Raw genomic sequence first — 16,769 nt, forward strand, 5'->3', positions numbered from 1 at the left:
TGATTACCTATGCACTCTACAACACGTCGCAACATTGATGCAATAAGATGGTCTATTTCTTCTTGAGGGATACTATCCCAAGCTACCCGTACTTCATGTCTCAGAGCCGCCAAAGTCCGTGGGGGCTGGGGTAAATTTCCAAGCTTTCTATCCAAGATGTCCCAAACATGCTCGATGGGCGAAAGATCGGAGGATCTGGGCGGCCATGGCAAAAGATTCACATGAATTGCTTCTAAAAAGTTTAAACTAACTGGCAACATGAGGTTGGGCATTATCTTGCTGAAATATTGGTTTCTCAAGCCGGTTAAGGTAAGGCAGAACATATGGCTTCACTATTTTTTGAAGGTAACGCAACGCTGTCATGTTACCTCGAATAAAGACTAAAGGTGACCTACTTGAATGTACAGCACCCCATACCATAACGCCTACTGTACGGTGTACAGGACGCTCAACATCAAACTGAGGTTCACGTCTTTCTCCTCGATGTCCTAATTCTTTTTTGAAACAAAAGATTTATGAAACTGCACCAGTGTAATTGGTAATGGTGATAATGTAAATCAACGCGTTCACCAATCTGCCACAGATAGGCACTTGTGGTAGAATAAAGTTATCCATAGTTAAATACTGTTATGATCAGAAAAGAATTTTAAAAATTCATAATTGCCAAATGATAAAAGCTAGAACTGCGGTAACAAATTTTTTATGTACAAAGGGCATTGAGTAGATGTTTAGGTCCCAAAAGAGTTGTGTCGCAAACTTGAGCGCACATTTATGTCATGCCATTCAATCACTACATCCACAAATTTGAAAATTTTATTGGATTTTATCATAGTTAACGTTACCTGTATATATAAATTTATCTATGAGACAAACTATCATGGCTATGAAAAACTGTCGAACTTCATAAGTGAACATTGAAGAAATGGAAGGAAATTGTAAAATCCTCCGGATTCCGGAGCAAAATAGGCAGAAGAAAACTTATTGCCAAAGAGCTCACGAAACTCCTATGACAAAGAGTACCACGAATACTTACTGTTTGAGTTTTTCAACGCCATGTAACTATTTATCATATTTATTTCAGATTTCTAAAGAAGTTTATGGAAATATACGAAATTTATCTATAAGTAAACGAAGATTTATCGATTGTTTTCCTCAGTCTAACAGACCAATAACCTATCAAGAGGCCCTTCATTTCAGGATAGTTACACAGGGTGAGTTAAAAATGTATACCAAGCTTTTTGGAGGTGTATATTGAAAAATAAGTAAAGTTTGATAAATCAACTTTATCCTTCCTAAGTTGATAAATTTAAAAAAAAAATCTCCGCATAACTTCTAAACAATGAATGCCACCAGATTGAAATTTCGTGCATAAATGTGTGTTGTTGAAATACATTTGTTTATTACACTTCTACATTTCTGATATTGTTATAAAGGGTGTTTTTAGAGGGTGCGTCTTGATTTTTGGGAATAATTTCTATGGTTATGGATGAATCTCGCGATGAATGAATCTGCGGACATCATGTGACTACAAAAACTCAAATATCTCAAAAACGGTCAAATTTTTTTTGTATTTGGATAAGAGTACCTTTTTGATGTTATTTTCTTCGCTCTATTGAACGCTTCAATTTTTTCACTAAAACAAGCACAACGAAGGAAGTTGTCCCAAAAAAATCATGATGAAATTTCGTGCATAAATGTATGCTCTGTTGAAATACATTTTCCATTACAGTTCTACATTGTAAGAAAAGGTCTAAAAACACCTTTTCTAACAATATTAGAAATATAGAACTGTAATGGAAAATATATTTTAACAGCATACATTTATGCACGAAATTTCATTCTGATGGCATTTACCGTTTAGAAGATATGCGGAGAAATTTTTTAATTTCATCAACTTTCAACTTTGTAAGTATATGTATATCTCCATTATTATGCCTTTTAGGCCATAAGTTCACCCATCGAACTATACTTATTTTTCAATGTACTATTACCCCCAGAAAGCTAGGTACACATTTTTGACTCACCCTGTATATTCACGAATCTCGCTTAGGATACCTAACTACGTGAGTTCACAAAATGAAATTTACGTAATCTCCAGTGGTTTCGCTAAGTTCTAGATATTTATCCCCGAAAACAGTCATTCTCGAACGGTCACGGTACTAGAAAGCGAAGATAATAGACATCATGCGCTGATATAACATGATCTCATAATCAGTTCACCGCATTTCTCCATTAAAATTCCTTCATAGCAAAAACGCGATGAAGAACAACTTTCGTTCCAGTATCGAAATTACTTTCTGCCACCAATATCGAGTGGAATTGGCTGCTCCATTTTCAATTCCAACCACACTGACGGGATACATCTGCGAACTGTTGTTGTGAAAGGGATTTTGAGAATAGTAAGAAGCAGCCTTGTCCGATTCCAATCTAATTGCTCCTTCCACGCTTCGTTTGGGTCCCTTCTGGGAAAGAAATGGGAGAGCAATTGATGATTCGTTGAGGGTTCCGTATAGGGTTCAACTAACAGGCTAATTGAAAAATCTCCGGTCTACCATAGTAAAACACATTTTTTTTGGCAAAATTCGATTTTATTATTCAACATAGTTGCCTTCGAGGGCGATACAGCGATTATAGCGATCTTCCAACTTTTCGATACCATTTTTGTAGTATGTTTTGTCTTTCGCTTCAAAATAGGCCTTAGTTTCGGCGGTTACTTCTTCATTCGCGCTAAATTTCTTTCCAGCGAATATTCTTTTGAGCTCTGAGATCAGGAAAAAGTCGCTAAGGGCCAGATCTGGCGAATACGGTGTATGCAGAAGCAATTCGAAGCCCAATTCATGCAATTTCGCCATTGTTGTCATTGATTTGTGACACGGCGCAATGTCTTGATGAAACAGCACCTTTTTTCCTTAAATGGGGTCGTTTTTTAACGATTTCATCCTTTAAACGATCCAACAAAGCTATATAATAATTGCTATTGATGGTCTGGTCCTCTTGGAGGTAATCAATGAATATTATACCTTGCGTATCCCAGAATACTAATGTCATAACCTTGCCAGCTGACTGTTGTGTTTTTCCTCCCTTTGGATTCGGTTCATCGTGTGCAGTCCACTCAGCTGACTGTCGATTGGACTCCGGAGTGAAATGATGGAGCCATGTTTCATCCATTGTCACATATCGAAGCAAAAATTCAGGTTTATTTCACTTCTTAAACAGCTTCAAACACTGCTCAGAATCATTAACACGTTGTTGATTTTGATCGATTGTGAGCTCGCGCGGCACCCATTGTGCACACAGCTTTCTCACATACTAATATTCGTGAATGATATGATGTACACTTTCAGATGATATCTTCACAATGTCTGCTATCTCGATCAACTTCACTTTACGGTCATTCAAAATTATTTTGTGAACTTTTTTGATTTTTTCTTCGGTGACAGCCTCTTCTGCTCATTTCACCATGTTTAAACATAGCATACCATACCAATCAATGATGGTGGATTTTAATGGTTCAGACCCCGGAAACTCTTCATCAAGCTAAGATTTTGCTTCAACTGTTTTTTCTTCCCTTCAAAAAGCAATATTTTATCAGCACACGAAATTATTTTTTTTTCTCCTTTTTTTCCAAATAACAGAAGTAGCTACACTCACAACGCAATATATCACAAACTTATGATCGGACTGCTGTCAAATTTTGACACGTATCGTTTAAAGGTTGACACTAACTAAATATCATATGGATTTAATACTAGCACCACCATCTGTTCATCAGACCAGGGACTTTTCAATTGACCTAATATGTGACGATTATTGAAAAATTGTAACAGAATGAACAGTCCCGAATCCCAAGATTATTTATGGAAAATAATATTGAGAAATAATTTAATTTTGAGACCAACTAACTGATTAAGCCAAGTCCTTAGGCTATATGATAAAAATAGATGAGCAGACATTTTATGAGGTTTCTGTCACTAGAAAAAATTAAAACAAGATCAGATATTCACTAAAATACCCAAATTTGTTAAGATGTACGTAAATCTATTGCATGAATGAAACGTAAAAAAATATTTGAATATCAAGCATCTTTGGACTAGAGTCAAGATGATATACATTTTTTGAATTATTGGAGATATTTTGTACTATCTATAGTTTAAAATAAACTCGTAAATAGAGATTTGTGCATATGTTCAACGATTCATAATATCTATAACAAATAACAATAGAGGGATTACTTTATTATTGGAACAACTCAAAAGTGCTATCAATAAAAATTAAAAACTGTAACAATGAATATCTGATAATGTCAACGTTTCTGTAAATGAAATGCACCTTTCTCACGTTTTTCACGTAAATTGAATTGCAAATAGCAATCTTTGAAACACTTTACGAGCAGAAAATCATCATGACAGGCAATTAAACCTTGGAAATAACAAAACACCAATAAATGAAGGATTCCGAAGTTAGTTGAAATTTTGTTCTCAACTGAAATCCGGCATACTCAACATTTGAAATTAGATCATGAGCTCGGTTTGAGTTATTATTCATTTCTGAACTATTCGTAGATATTTTAAATCGTATTTAAATCTAGGAACCACGTTTGTACCTAAATGTACCAAAATGATAATAAGTATTGAAATCTTCATTATATGAGAAATCTTTGTTTTTGAAAGCGATAAACACTCAGCAAATAATAAACTTATTTGATAACAAATTTGCATCACTGACAGTTATCCTTAATTTTGTCTATCAGAAATCTGGATGTACAAATCAACTCGACACTACCAACCCAAACAGTGTCGCTCTCTATGTAATAATTCAGTGATTTAGATTTAATGAATTTTATTCTCAATGTTTGAATAATCTTCTGTTGTTTCTCTCAACCACCATAACCAGCAGCTAAAGCACGTCTGAAAGTTATTTTACTGTCATATTTTCTGAGCTTCGAGTCAAAAAATCATTCCATTTTTCACGAAAACATATTTCAACCAGCGACGTAAACTGGAATATTTTTCCACGTTCACTAAATTGCTGAATAATTTTCAATTTATATTCTATCGATGTCCTCGTTCTACAAGACAATGAATAAATTCCGATATTTCTCTTTAAATTAATCAAACCCGGATGTTTTCAAATCGGAAAACTTATTTGGATTTGGGGTTACCGAACTGAAAAACGTGGAAGCTTACATGAGGAAAATATATGGAAAATATGTAAATTTGAAATGCATGAACGATACCGACTGTACGCTGGAGATTTGAATAGCTCAAGTTTTCAAAATATTTCGAATTAAAAATCCTATGAAGGAATGTTAAAAAATCAAATCTTACGCACAATAATTTATGATAACCCTTTATCAGCGAACATATCTCAAATTATGTAAAGGCAATCATACCATGAATCATCATCCAAAATTCAAAGCCAAAGTTTATTAGTTATCAGAACTTCTTGGTGAAAATATTTTTTATCGAAGATTGGCAGCTTTGAAATGATCAGGAAAAAAATATTTCGAACAGATATATTTACGAAACCCACAGTGTGATCTGACGCATTAACAGACTTAGACGTGGGACTCGAGATTCAAATCTACCGTGAAAATTTCAACTCTCTATAGTTTGATAGATTCGTATCAGTGCATCGAACTTCAAAGTTCGGGAAACGAGCGCCCAAAAAGCGTTCGAAATCCCAAAAAACTATACTATGTATCTCTGTTTTGAAGATCTCTATTCTGTGTATTAAAAATTTCTCTATTCTTCTAGTTAGATTAGCATGCTCGGCTCAGTTTTGAAGTTGAAGATAGTCTCTTCGATTCGCAAATATTTGATATTATGGCCGTGTGCCATTCATCGAAACAAGTGATAGTCCGGGAGAACAACGTCTGGAGAATGCAGCAGGTGTGGTAGGACTTCCCATTTCAACGTTTTCAAGTATATCTTGACTACTCTCCCAACATCAATCACTTTATCATGTCTCTCGTTGTATTGCAGCCGTTTGTCTTTCAATTCTTGGCTCAAACGCATTAATTGCGTTCGATAACGATCGCCTGTGATAGTTTCGGTCGGATTTAACAACTTATAATACACTACATGTTCAGTATTTGGGGGGACCACATCAAATACTGAACATGACCTTGGAACCGTGAATATTCGGTATGGCCATCAACGTGGAAGCATGGTCGGGATATCCACATGATTTTTCGAGATTGGTGTTGGCATAATGAGCCCATTTTTCGCATTCAGTCACAATGCGATGCAGAAATCCCTTCCGTCTTTGCCTTGTAAGCAGCTATTCACAAGCAAACAAACACCGTTCAACATCTCGCGGCTTCAACTCGTACTGCACCTAATTTCCTTGTTTCTGAATCATTTCCATGACTTTTAGGCGTTTTAAAATGGCTTTCTGCGTCACTCCCATCCCATGCTGGTCTTCGACGTCAAAATCACGTTCTTGAAGCGTTGAAACCCCTCTCGGCAAGTTATTTCACTAATAGCGGCCTCGCCATAGGTATTTCAGTGCATTCGATGAGCCTCAGCCGCAGATTTCTTGATCTAAAAGCAGAAAATTAAACCCTCCAGCAAATAACGAGAATTAGGCCTGTAAGCTGACATGTTTAATCGAGAATAACTTCATGATGCAGACACAAATCGATTGATATTTCGATAGCGTTATGTTTACAAATACTTAAGCTTGTTGTATGACATCTACGATTTATTTATCTCGACTATCACTTACCGCTACAGTCATCTATTGCAAAACGGCGGAAGCAAACTTGTACACCTTAATTATAAATAACTATTTTGTAGCTATTCATATAATTTCATTTCAACTTTTATTCTTATGACGTTTTATGCACCTTAAACATTTTTTTATTTGACTCTGTTTTGGACAGTGTAGAAAAACTTTCAGCTTTTATACTAAGACGTCTGACATCCAGTCTAGAGGTTTGAAATCGTTGGATTTTCAACATGCAACGAATCAAAAACCAGTTTTCCATTGACGTAACTATTTTCGCTATCTCTGATTGTTCGAATGCAATTTTACGAATTCGAAAAAAAAAATTGATAACCAAAAAATAAGTAATCATAACTATGTCGTCAGAATCCATCATTTCAAAAAAAATAGTCTTATGGAATTGATGTTTCGAGAACTCCAAATAAATTTCCCCAAATCCCAACCAGCCTGTAAAATGTAATTCCCTAATCACTAATCTCAATTCAAGGAATACACACTAATTAAACTCAGCTGTATACGAATGTAATCATTATAGTTTGACATTTGATCTCCAGAACAAGATAAGAATCCTCACATATTCGATGTTCACATAGGTACTCAAATAATTGATATTTTTGTTACAGTTATCGTTCTCGTTATTGATATTTATCGTAATATGCAAAATGCAAGTCTTAAGTGCCATCTTATCGGTTTCGCATTTTAATTGAGTTCCTTTTGTCCTCAAGTTTCTATTGACATTTTGGTGGATCAAACAAATTATAGTGCTTGGTTTTTGTTACTTTCAAATGTTGCGTGACAATTTTTGTGATCGATAAATAATATTCAATAATATGTAAGTCCTATAACTCTATATCTCTTATCGTTATAAGTTTTGAATAATTTCCTCTCCTCATTTGTTTTTGTTTTCCTTGCATTTTCCGAATTGCACTCTCTAGTAGTAAAAAATTACGTACATCGTGTCTTTTTGACTAATACTAGGGAAAAATTTATTAGATGATGATATGACTAAATTGAATTTATTTCATTTATTAACTTATTGAAATTTTGAAAAAATATACGGGCATAAAAGGTAAACTCGAAAAGCAAGTGACATTGACAAATTTGAACTTGAAAATTTCAAAACATATTCACTTATTATCAGAGAATGTTGTTCAAACCTAATACTTTTTGGTTTTGCATCATTTTCGAGAATGAGAAATCTCATCCTAATCTCTGTAATCATTTATATGCAGGAAATTCTCAAACCGATGAACAAGATTCACAAAAGTTTGACATAGAGGTTTAACAGTGATAATAATGCAAATTGAACTTTTTTCATTTCTATTTTCCATAATCAATAAGTTTACATACTCATTATGCTATAAATACCTACAGAGATCAACCATCGTAGATAAAAAAAAATGTATCCTGTGCAATTCATTCAGTAGTATCTATTCTTAGAACATCATCTAAAATCCAACTCCAATATAATACGAGCACTAATAGTGACTTACCTACAAATGAAGCCATTTCTGGATGCTCAATTTGTGCATTGTACTTTTTTCCAACATAAATATGTAGTTGCAATTGAATCTCAGACCAGCAAACCTGAAATAAACCATCTCAAAAAGGCAAGTTAACACATCGTAAAAAATTCATAGTCACCTTACGAGTCCAAGATGGACTGTTTGGTATTCTAACAACAATTGTCAATAAAAAATCTGATGAACATAAAAGAGAAATGTCATCAAAATCAATCAACATTCACGAATAGGTGCACAGTTGTTCTAGGAATTTAAAGAAATACATGAACGCACTATTTTCGTATTTACGTGATACTAAATGAGAACATTTTTGATACCAATTGAATGAAGAGGCGCGAACCAAAATTATAACCTTGGGGAACTCCTGGGTTATTCGGAAATTCTACACTCTCAATATCTTAAACATACCTAATCTTCCTAAAACACATAAAGGATGAGGTATATACATTCAGAGACGTTGTACTTCGTTATTCAAAATGATTTTCAACTGAGATGATAAATGTTTCTTTTGGGCAAGTAAAATGATAATGACCACCAAAATGTCTACTTAATTAATGATAGTTAATGATGCGTTTTTTTCACCATTCGTAAAGGTAGGAAATACTAATGATAATTTCCGGATTTTCGAGCCAACTAATGATGACAACGGGTTGGCAATGTGCGCAAAGGATAAACTCATAATGAAGGACAACGCAATATTATCAGGTTCAGGCATAAACTGAACCCAGCATTTCCGGGAACTCCTTTCAGATAAGATTCCTGTTAGTCTAATGGAGATCTACGAACTCAGTCAAGCTCTAGGTTAGATGAATCTGGGGACTATGTAGATTTGTAGACTATATATTCGTGGGCAATGTAGGCTATACATTTAGATCTGTGGACAAGGTAGTCAAATTTGATTAATTTATTGAGTGCTCTGCAAATTATCACCATAGGGCAACCACAAGGTTTACTTTTGATCTTAAGATTATAAGGCAAGGAGATGACACTGGAATATCATTAATCGGGGTAAAGAGAAGAGTCTGATTCAAGTATTTGGTGTTTAGAAATACTAGCTTTGTTTGGAAGACAATCTCAATTTAACAATTGTCACGGTAGTATAGTCCATGTGTGTTAAAAGCTTCATGATATTAGGTTTATTAGTATTACGATCTATTACATTCTAATATGCTTGAAAGTTTTTTTGGAAGAAATTCTACTTCGAATGTTGAAAAAACTTGAAATTATAAATATCTCTCAACAGTTGAAATAAAATGTGATCATGAAATGAATTGCCAAGTACTTCAAATGAAGACCTCTTGAAGTTGTTCAAAACATTTATACTGCATCAAAATGTCACTTTTTTAGTCCACAACGTTAACTCATTATACTCTCTGCTACTACTTGAATGAATTCAAAGAAATAATATGAATTAACATTATTTTAATAAAGCTTAAGTTATATCAGCCTAAGTTGCAGAGGGCGTTGCAGAAATTTATTACTACAGCGACTTGATAAAACACAGTGACGACACGAGTGTTCTCGTTTTTGATTGGCTGTCGGTTTATCAGCCTAAATATGGCGACTTTATGTTTACATTCGGCGTATACCGGATGTTTGGAATTTTTTCAAAATGTAAGGCTCATTTTATTAAGCCACTATAGTATGTTGAATAAATTTGTTCTATATACAAAATAATTTTAATTTTGACGAAGTATCAGTTCAGTTCAGTCAATCGTATTCTTAAGTTCTATGGTTAAGCCTTGCCCCATTCGCCATATTTATTCTTAATTTGAACGTATTGTCGCCACCGTTTTTCAATACTTGACTGTATTTATTACTAAGCTTCGACTGAAAATTTATATGATTTTTTCTATTTTTTCAGATTTCGAGGATGCGATCCCTTGAGATATCCACTCCTTGGCCTGAGGAAGAGGATGATGTGGAAGTAGAAGATATGGAGCTTAGCAAACATGACGGAAGGGATGATCTCACAGAATCTAGTAGCGATGAAGCAGTTGGTAGAAAAAGAAGGAAAAACGGAGGTAAATAATGCATAAAACATTAATACTACTTAAAAATGCATATCTGTGGTTGGAGAGTTCCTTTTAACGAATTTCTGTATTACCAACACAGGTAGCGCATCTAGTGGTAGTGCGTCAAGTGGTACGACGACGAGGCGAAGGAAAACCTGTATAAGTGCGAGAGAGAGAAATTTAAGAAGACTGGAAAGCAATGAGAGGGAAAGAATGAGGATGCACTCGCTCAATGATGCCTTCGAGGTGAGTTCAATAGAAATTATTATAGGTAAAATTTAGATTAAGTGTGCTCGTTTCTGAATTGATACTAATAAGGTATTTTGTGCTTGTTCATGCTCCTACAATTAACCCACGAAAATCGTGGCTAACCAGATGATTTTTCAGAGTATGTAGTAAGCTTTTAGATTCGATAGGAGGCAAAATAGGTCTAGTTTTACCATGAGTTCGATTCAATTAAATGTTTGCTTCATAGTATACGTTACATTTTACATTTCCTTCTAATTGGGTATGATTTTTTTCCAATTTATGTAGGCCAAATCTTAAGTCATGACCCGTTGATCCTGGATAACAATAAATGACAACTAAAGGCCTGTTTTTACTTGTGGTGTTAAACTCTAGTAAACCTCTTCTCTTCTCTCTTTTGATACATTTATTAACTTCCACCACAATCACAGAGGTCGCTACGGGGTTTTATCTGTTTTCTGGCAAATTGATTGGCTTTGTTCGTCCATGGTGAACTACCAGAACTAGTTATCTATACAAGTGACACTTTACACTTTTAGACAGTTGACTTCAAGCCAAAGTGCTCAGAAGTGTGCAGAGGGTAGAGCTTACAAGCTGCTTGTAAGAGATCACCTTGCTGAAACATCTCCTGAAGATGAAGATACGTGAAAAACAGGTCTGCATGTACCGTAGCATCATCTTGCTGTCTGCACTGCACCTAATTCTACGATTTTGCGCGTAAAAAATTATTCAGCATGTCACAATAGCGGCCAAAGTTCACCGTGACGTAAAGCCACCCTCTCCAGAAAAGGCACAAGATACCTCTAGACCAGGCAGCACACAAAACTGTAGCTTTTGGACTGTGGAAGGGTTGTTAGCTTCATCTCTCGTCCACAAAAGCGCTAGCCGAGGAATATGTTGAAGGAAACGTACATATATTGTCTTCCCATTTGAAGACCGAAAGTTCTTTCCCTTTTCAAATAGAAACCTATATGAAGAGCAGAAAATATCGTAACCTATGCTCAAAAACAACCGTTAAATTCCTGATCTTGGTTTTGAAGGGCCTCCCAATAGCAACTGCGTACAAAATGATGAATAATAGCCTTAACTGATTAGTTACAATAAGTATTCATTGTCGTTTAGTTCAGAAATTGCGATAGTTATTATTTTACCTACTAAATTCTATGGCATATATCAAATACATGATATGAAAACGTAGTTGAGTGAAAATAATAAGTTTTTGTTCATAATTCTCATTAACTGAAGTTTTTTTATGATTTGCAGCAACTCAGAGAAGTTATACCACACATTAAAATGGAGAGGAAGCTTTCCAAAATAGAAACACTAACATTAGCTAAAAATTATATAATGGCTCTCACAAACGTCATTTGTGAAATGAGAGGCGAAGAAAAACATTACACGTAAGTAAAAGCTTTTTCTCTTAAAATTAGTTGAAATTCAATTAGTGAATGAAGGGGAGATAAATAATTGGAGTTTATTAATATGTAGATTTGAAAACTGAGAACATGGGGAATTTTCTTTAATCTGGGTTATTACTGCAAAATCAAAACACCTGAAAGTCATGGGAATGATTCAGAAATAAGCAAATTAGATGCCGTACGAGTTGAAGCCGAGAAATGTTGAACGACGTTTGTTTGCTTGTGAACAGCTGCTTGCAAGGCAAAGAGGGAAATTGCTGAATTGCATTGTGACTGGAGACGAAAAAGGGGTTCATTACGATAATCCCAAGTGCAGAAAATCATGGGAATATCCCGGCCATGCTTCCACGTCGACGGTCAAACCGAATATTCACGGTTCCAAGGTCATGCTCAATATTTGGTGGGACCAGCAATACAACGAGAGACATGATGAAGTGATTTTACAGCATGGCACTGCTCGACCACATAGTGCGTTAGTGATCAAGACATACTTGGAAACGTTGAAATGGGAAGTCCTACCCCACCCGCCGTATTCTCCATACGTTGCTCCCTCGGACTATTATTTGTTTCGATCAATGGCACACGGCCTGGCTGACCAGCACTTCCGATTTTATGAAGAAATAAAAAATTGGATCAATTCGTGGGTCGCTCCAAAAGGTGATCAGTTTTTTCAACGCGGGATTCTTACGCTGCCCGAAATATGGAAAAAAGTAATGGCCAGCGACGGACAATACTTTGAATCATAAATGTATAACCAGTTTTTTACAATGAAGCACTTAGTTGCTTCGAAAAAAAACGGTGGAAGCAAAATTGTAGATACATCTATGTGTGTGTTTTCATTCACACTTAGAAAATAAAACTCATCATATTTCAAGAATGATGAAATACACCTGATATCCCAATTTTCATTATGGATGGTAAAATTAATATTTCGGAACAGTTCTCGAATTCCTTACAACTTTGCCAGTGTTTCCTATTTTTTCGGCTATTTCTAATTCATTGATAACTGTAACCTTGACACTAATGAAATCATTCAATATTTTCAGATTCCAAGATGTAGAAAGTGATACGAATATAGAATTAGAGCCAACAACGGAAGACATCAGTAGAGAACAAAATAACAACTCGATGTTCCAACAGAACCTAGAAAATCAACAAGAAAACGAATCTATGAATTCACGTTGAAGTCAAACAATCATCGAAATTAGTAGAAGAAATTCATCTTGGATTCGAATTTTTCGGTTTTGATCAGCCAGACAATTTGTGCTCATCAAGATACGCACATAAAGTTCTTCTTTTTGGAAGTTACGAAAATGTTTTGGTGGGAAAGTGATTTTTTTTTGAAATATCAAGTTATGACAACTCTTAATATTTCAGAAATTGTGTTGTATCATTAATTTTTCCTAGGGAACTCATATTCAACCATTATTGTTATATTATGATTTTAAATCCAATGTCCCTTCAACTTCATCATTGTCTTAGAACATGAGTTTTATAACGAAATTGTTGTTCGAAATCATTTAATTCAAAAACTGATTAAGAGATACAGTAACTATCTCAATTTGAGAGGATAATTGATAATTGTTCAATTCAATAGAGAATTTTTTATCTCAATCGATTTTTTTCCAGTCATCTTCTAGTTCATTTTTCCCAACAAATCTTATTGAAAATTATTCTGTTGACCTTTTACCATCAATTCAATATTCACTTATAGTATAGGATTCATAAAAATATAGCTTGATTGATGAGAAATGCCTGACCGAAAAGCTGTTGTTCGTATTCTTCAAAATACAAAATGAATTGAAAAAATTATAATATATCGATACCAGCCTCGTGTATCTGTGAAGTTTCTTCCTTAAGAATATTTATTATTTTGAGATTCTCGTAGGATAGTGATATATATGAATCTAAATATAAATATTATATATTTGTATGATTTACAACTTTCGCAAAACTATGAACTTCTTCTGCATACCTAAGCAACAAGAAAATTTTTACCATTTAGCAAAAGATTTTTACAAATTTATTTTTATAAAACGATTCAAACCTCAAATAACAGGATAAGTTCAAAGTTGACAACCATTCTCAAAAACCACTGAATGTGCATATCTTCAGGCCTCTTAAGTCGGCCGTAATCTGATTCTAAGATAAGCAAATGTGATTTCTATGTGCTTCTGTGGTGTGTATTTTAGTTATATAGAATATAAAATCAGAGAAGATGAAGAAGATTCAGAAGAAACATCCACTGAATAACTCCTTAGTTTTGTAGATAAATATGTATATATAGCTAGATGTATTGTTAGTTAATTAGTACGAAATGACTTGAAAGTAAAACTATAGTTTGAAGTCGTTTCTATACCATTCCTCCTTCATTCTAACTTACCCATTTCTTACCTTCGTAATTTCAATTACCTTTACATACACATTATTCTAGAAAAGCCTGTTATACCAGTTTGTACCTTTGAAAGTATTGTGAAAAGTATTTTTCAAAAATCTTTTGAAACAATCTGTACATTATTTACAACATTCCATATCAGTCCAGCCAATTCTTCGACATGAATGTAATTTACAATTAAAATATGACTGAATATAATTCCTAGTTGGATAGAATCATCTGAACATCTAGTTCAAAGTGAACAGGAATTTAGATTTAAGAAATACACAAATCGAGTTACCTTGTAGAGAAGAAACCTTATTTCTTCCGTTTATTCTAACCAAGCTATGCTCAAAGTGGTACTAAATAATTCAAAATGTACATTTGTTTATAATGGGTAAATATTTGAAAATTCAAATGATATGAAAGAGTCTTTTATTGATAAACAAATTGTACATGGAAAAATTGAAGCATAAAGTTCCAAATGCAAATGTGATATGGTAGAAAACTTGCACAAGTTTTTAGTTATATAAAGAATGTATAAGTAATTATTATATTATATATTTTATGATGAATGTAACTGTGTATTCTTATAAGAATATTATTGAACGTATATTATATTAAAGTTTATGGAACATGTCGACTATAAATAAAGTTATAAGATGCATACTGAACATCAGTTTTTTTCTTTTGTGTTCTTTTTTCGTTCTAGATTAAAATGGTCAGTCAATACAACTTTTTCAAGAAGATGGTTTACACCTGTATATCGTTTGCAAAACTTCTTTTCAAGATTTGTCCCTCTCGATTAGCAAATGGAATCACATTCCAAGCACACTCACTGAGATGATAGAGCAGCACACCTTAACTACACAACTCAGCCATAGAAATGTCATCTCATTGAATTGCCTAAAAACTTGAATTGTTACAAAACTAGCTAAGCGTCGCTTGAGCTCAGGCAACTGTGTGATACTTATGTGCACCATTAATCGATGTAACGGATGTGCATTTATCCGATTTACCGGAAACGAAATCGAAATCGTGATATATCTGAATCTGAACCAAAATCGGAGACAAATTCTTAAATTTGAAATAATACGAACGAAAATATTATATGGCCTTTTTAATTCTATTAGAAAATAATTCAGATTAATTATTCGAAATAATGTTAAGTTTGCAAAAAAAAACACGTTCTATTCAATTTCAAACATTATTTATACCTAGGGACTTCAAAAAAAAGAAATTATTCTAGATGAATAAAAGCTTCGCAGTTTTATCTCTTTCCAATCTAACTACTTTGCAAACCAATGGCCAACCATTGGGTTGACCTTACCTATGACCCATTGTTCAGTATTTGCTATGTCCACCAAGAACAATGAAACCGAACAACTTACAGGCCAATTGAAAAGTCGCCGGTCTACCATAGTAAAACACCTTTTTTGACAAAATTCCATTTCATTATTCAACATAGTTGCCTTCGAGGATTATATAGCGATTATAGCGATCTTCCAATTTTTCGAAACCACATTTGTAGTACGATTTGCCTTTGGCTTCAAAATAGGCCTCAGTTTCGGCGAATACTTCTTCATTGGCGCTAATTTTTTTCCAGCGAGCATTCTATTGAGGTCTGAGAACAGAAAAAAGTCGCTGGGAGCCAGATCTGGCGAATACGGTAGATGCAGAAGCAATTCGAAGCCCAATTCATCCAATTTTGCCATTGTTTCCATTGATTTGATGAAACAGCACTTGATGTATTGATGAAGCAGCACTTTTTTTCTTCAAATGGGGCCTTTTCTTAACGAATTCATCCTTTACACGATCCAATAAGGCTATATAATAATCGATGTTGATGGTCTGGCCTTTTGGAGGTAATCAATGAATATTATACCTTGCGCATCCCAGAATATTAATGCCATAACCTAGTCAGCGGACTGTTTTTTTTCCCGCTTTGGATTCGGTTCATCGTGTGCAGCTGACTGTTGATTGGGCTCCGGAGTGGAATGATGGAGCCATGTTTCATCCATTGTCACATATCGACGCAAAAATTCAGGTTTATTGCAACAGTTTCAAACACTGCTCAGAATGATTAACACGTTGTTGCTTTTGATCGATTGTGAGCTCGCGCGGCGACCATTTTGCATTTTGCAGACTTCATAATGTCTGCTATCTCGATCAACTTCACTTTACGGCCATTCAAAATTATTTAGTGAACTTTTTTGATTTTTTCGTCAGACACAGCTTCTTCTGGGCATCCACTGCGTTCGCCGTCTTTGATGCTCATTTCACCACGTTTAAACTCAGTATACTCAAATTTATTATTATTATGGTTGATTTTCCTGACGCAGACCCCGGAAACTCTTCATCAAGCCAAGATTTTGCTTCAACTGTATTTTTTCCCTTCAAAAAGCAATATTTTATCAGTACACGAAATTCTTTTTTTCCATCTTTTTTCAAATAACAGAAGTAG

General features: G+C 34.4%; 1 protein-coding gene across 4 annotated transcripts in view; it reads left to right on the forward strand.

Moving 5' to 3' along the window:
• LOC123682257 (class A basic helix-loop-helix protein 15-like) overlaps positions 1-14,979 on the forward strand; it is a 128,001-nt gene extending 113,022 nt beyond the window's left edge. For 3 of the 4 annotated variants that reach the window (XM_045620792.1, XM_045620793.1, XM_045620790.1), the window contains 4 exons: positions 10,117-10,276; positions 10,368-10,513; positions 11,777-11,913; positions 12,978-14,979. In XM_045620792.1, coding sequence (XP_045476748.1) covers positions 10,126-10,276; positions 10,368-10,513; positions 11,777-11,913; positions 12,978-13,116 — 573 coding nt within the window. In that variant the 5' untranslated portion in view covers positions 10,117-10,125 and the 3' untranslated portion in view covers positions 13,117-14,979. Of the gene's footprint in view, positions 1-7,361; positions 7,562-10,116; positions 10,277-10,367; positions 10,514-11,776; positions 11,914-12,977 lie in introns of those variants that run through there. The other variant, XM_045620791.1, reaches the window with a different exon arrangement.
• The last annotated feature ends 1,790 nt before the right edge of the window (positions 14,980-16,769 follow it).

This window comes from Harmonia axyridis, chromosome 6 (genome assembly GCF_914767665.1).
Source record: "Harmonia axyridis chromosome 6, icHarAxyr1.1, whole genome shotgun sequence".
Taxonomy (NCBI): domain Eukaryota; kingdom Metazoa; phylum Arthropoda; class Insecta; order Coleoptera; family Coccinellidae; genus Harmonia; species Harmonia axyridis.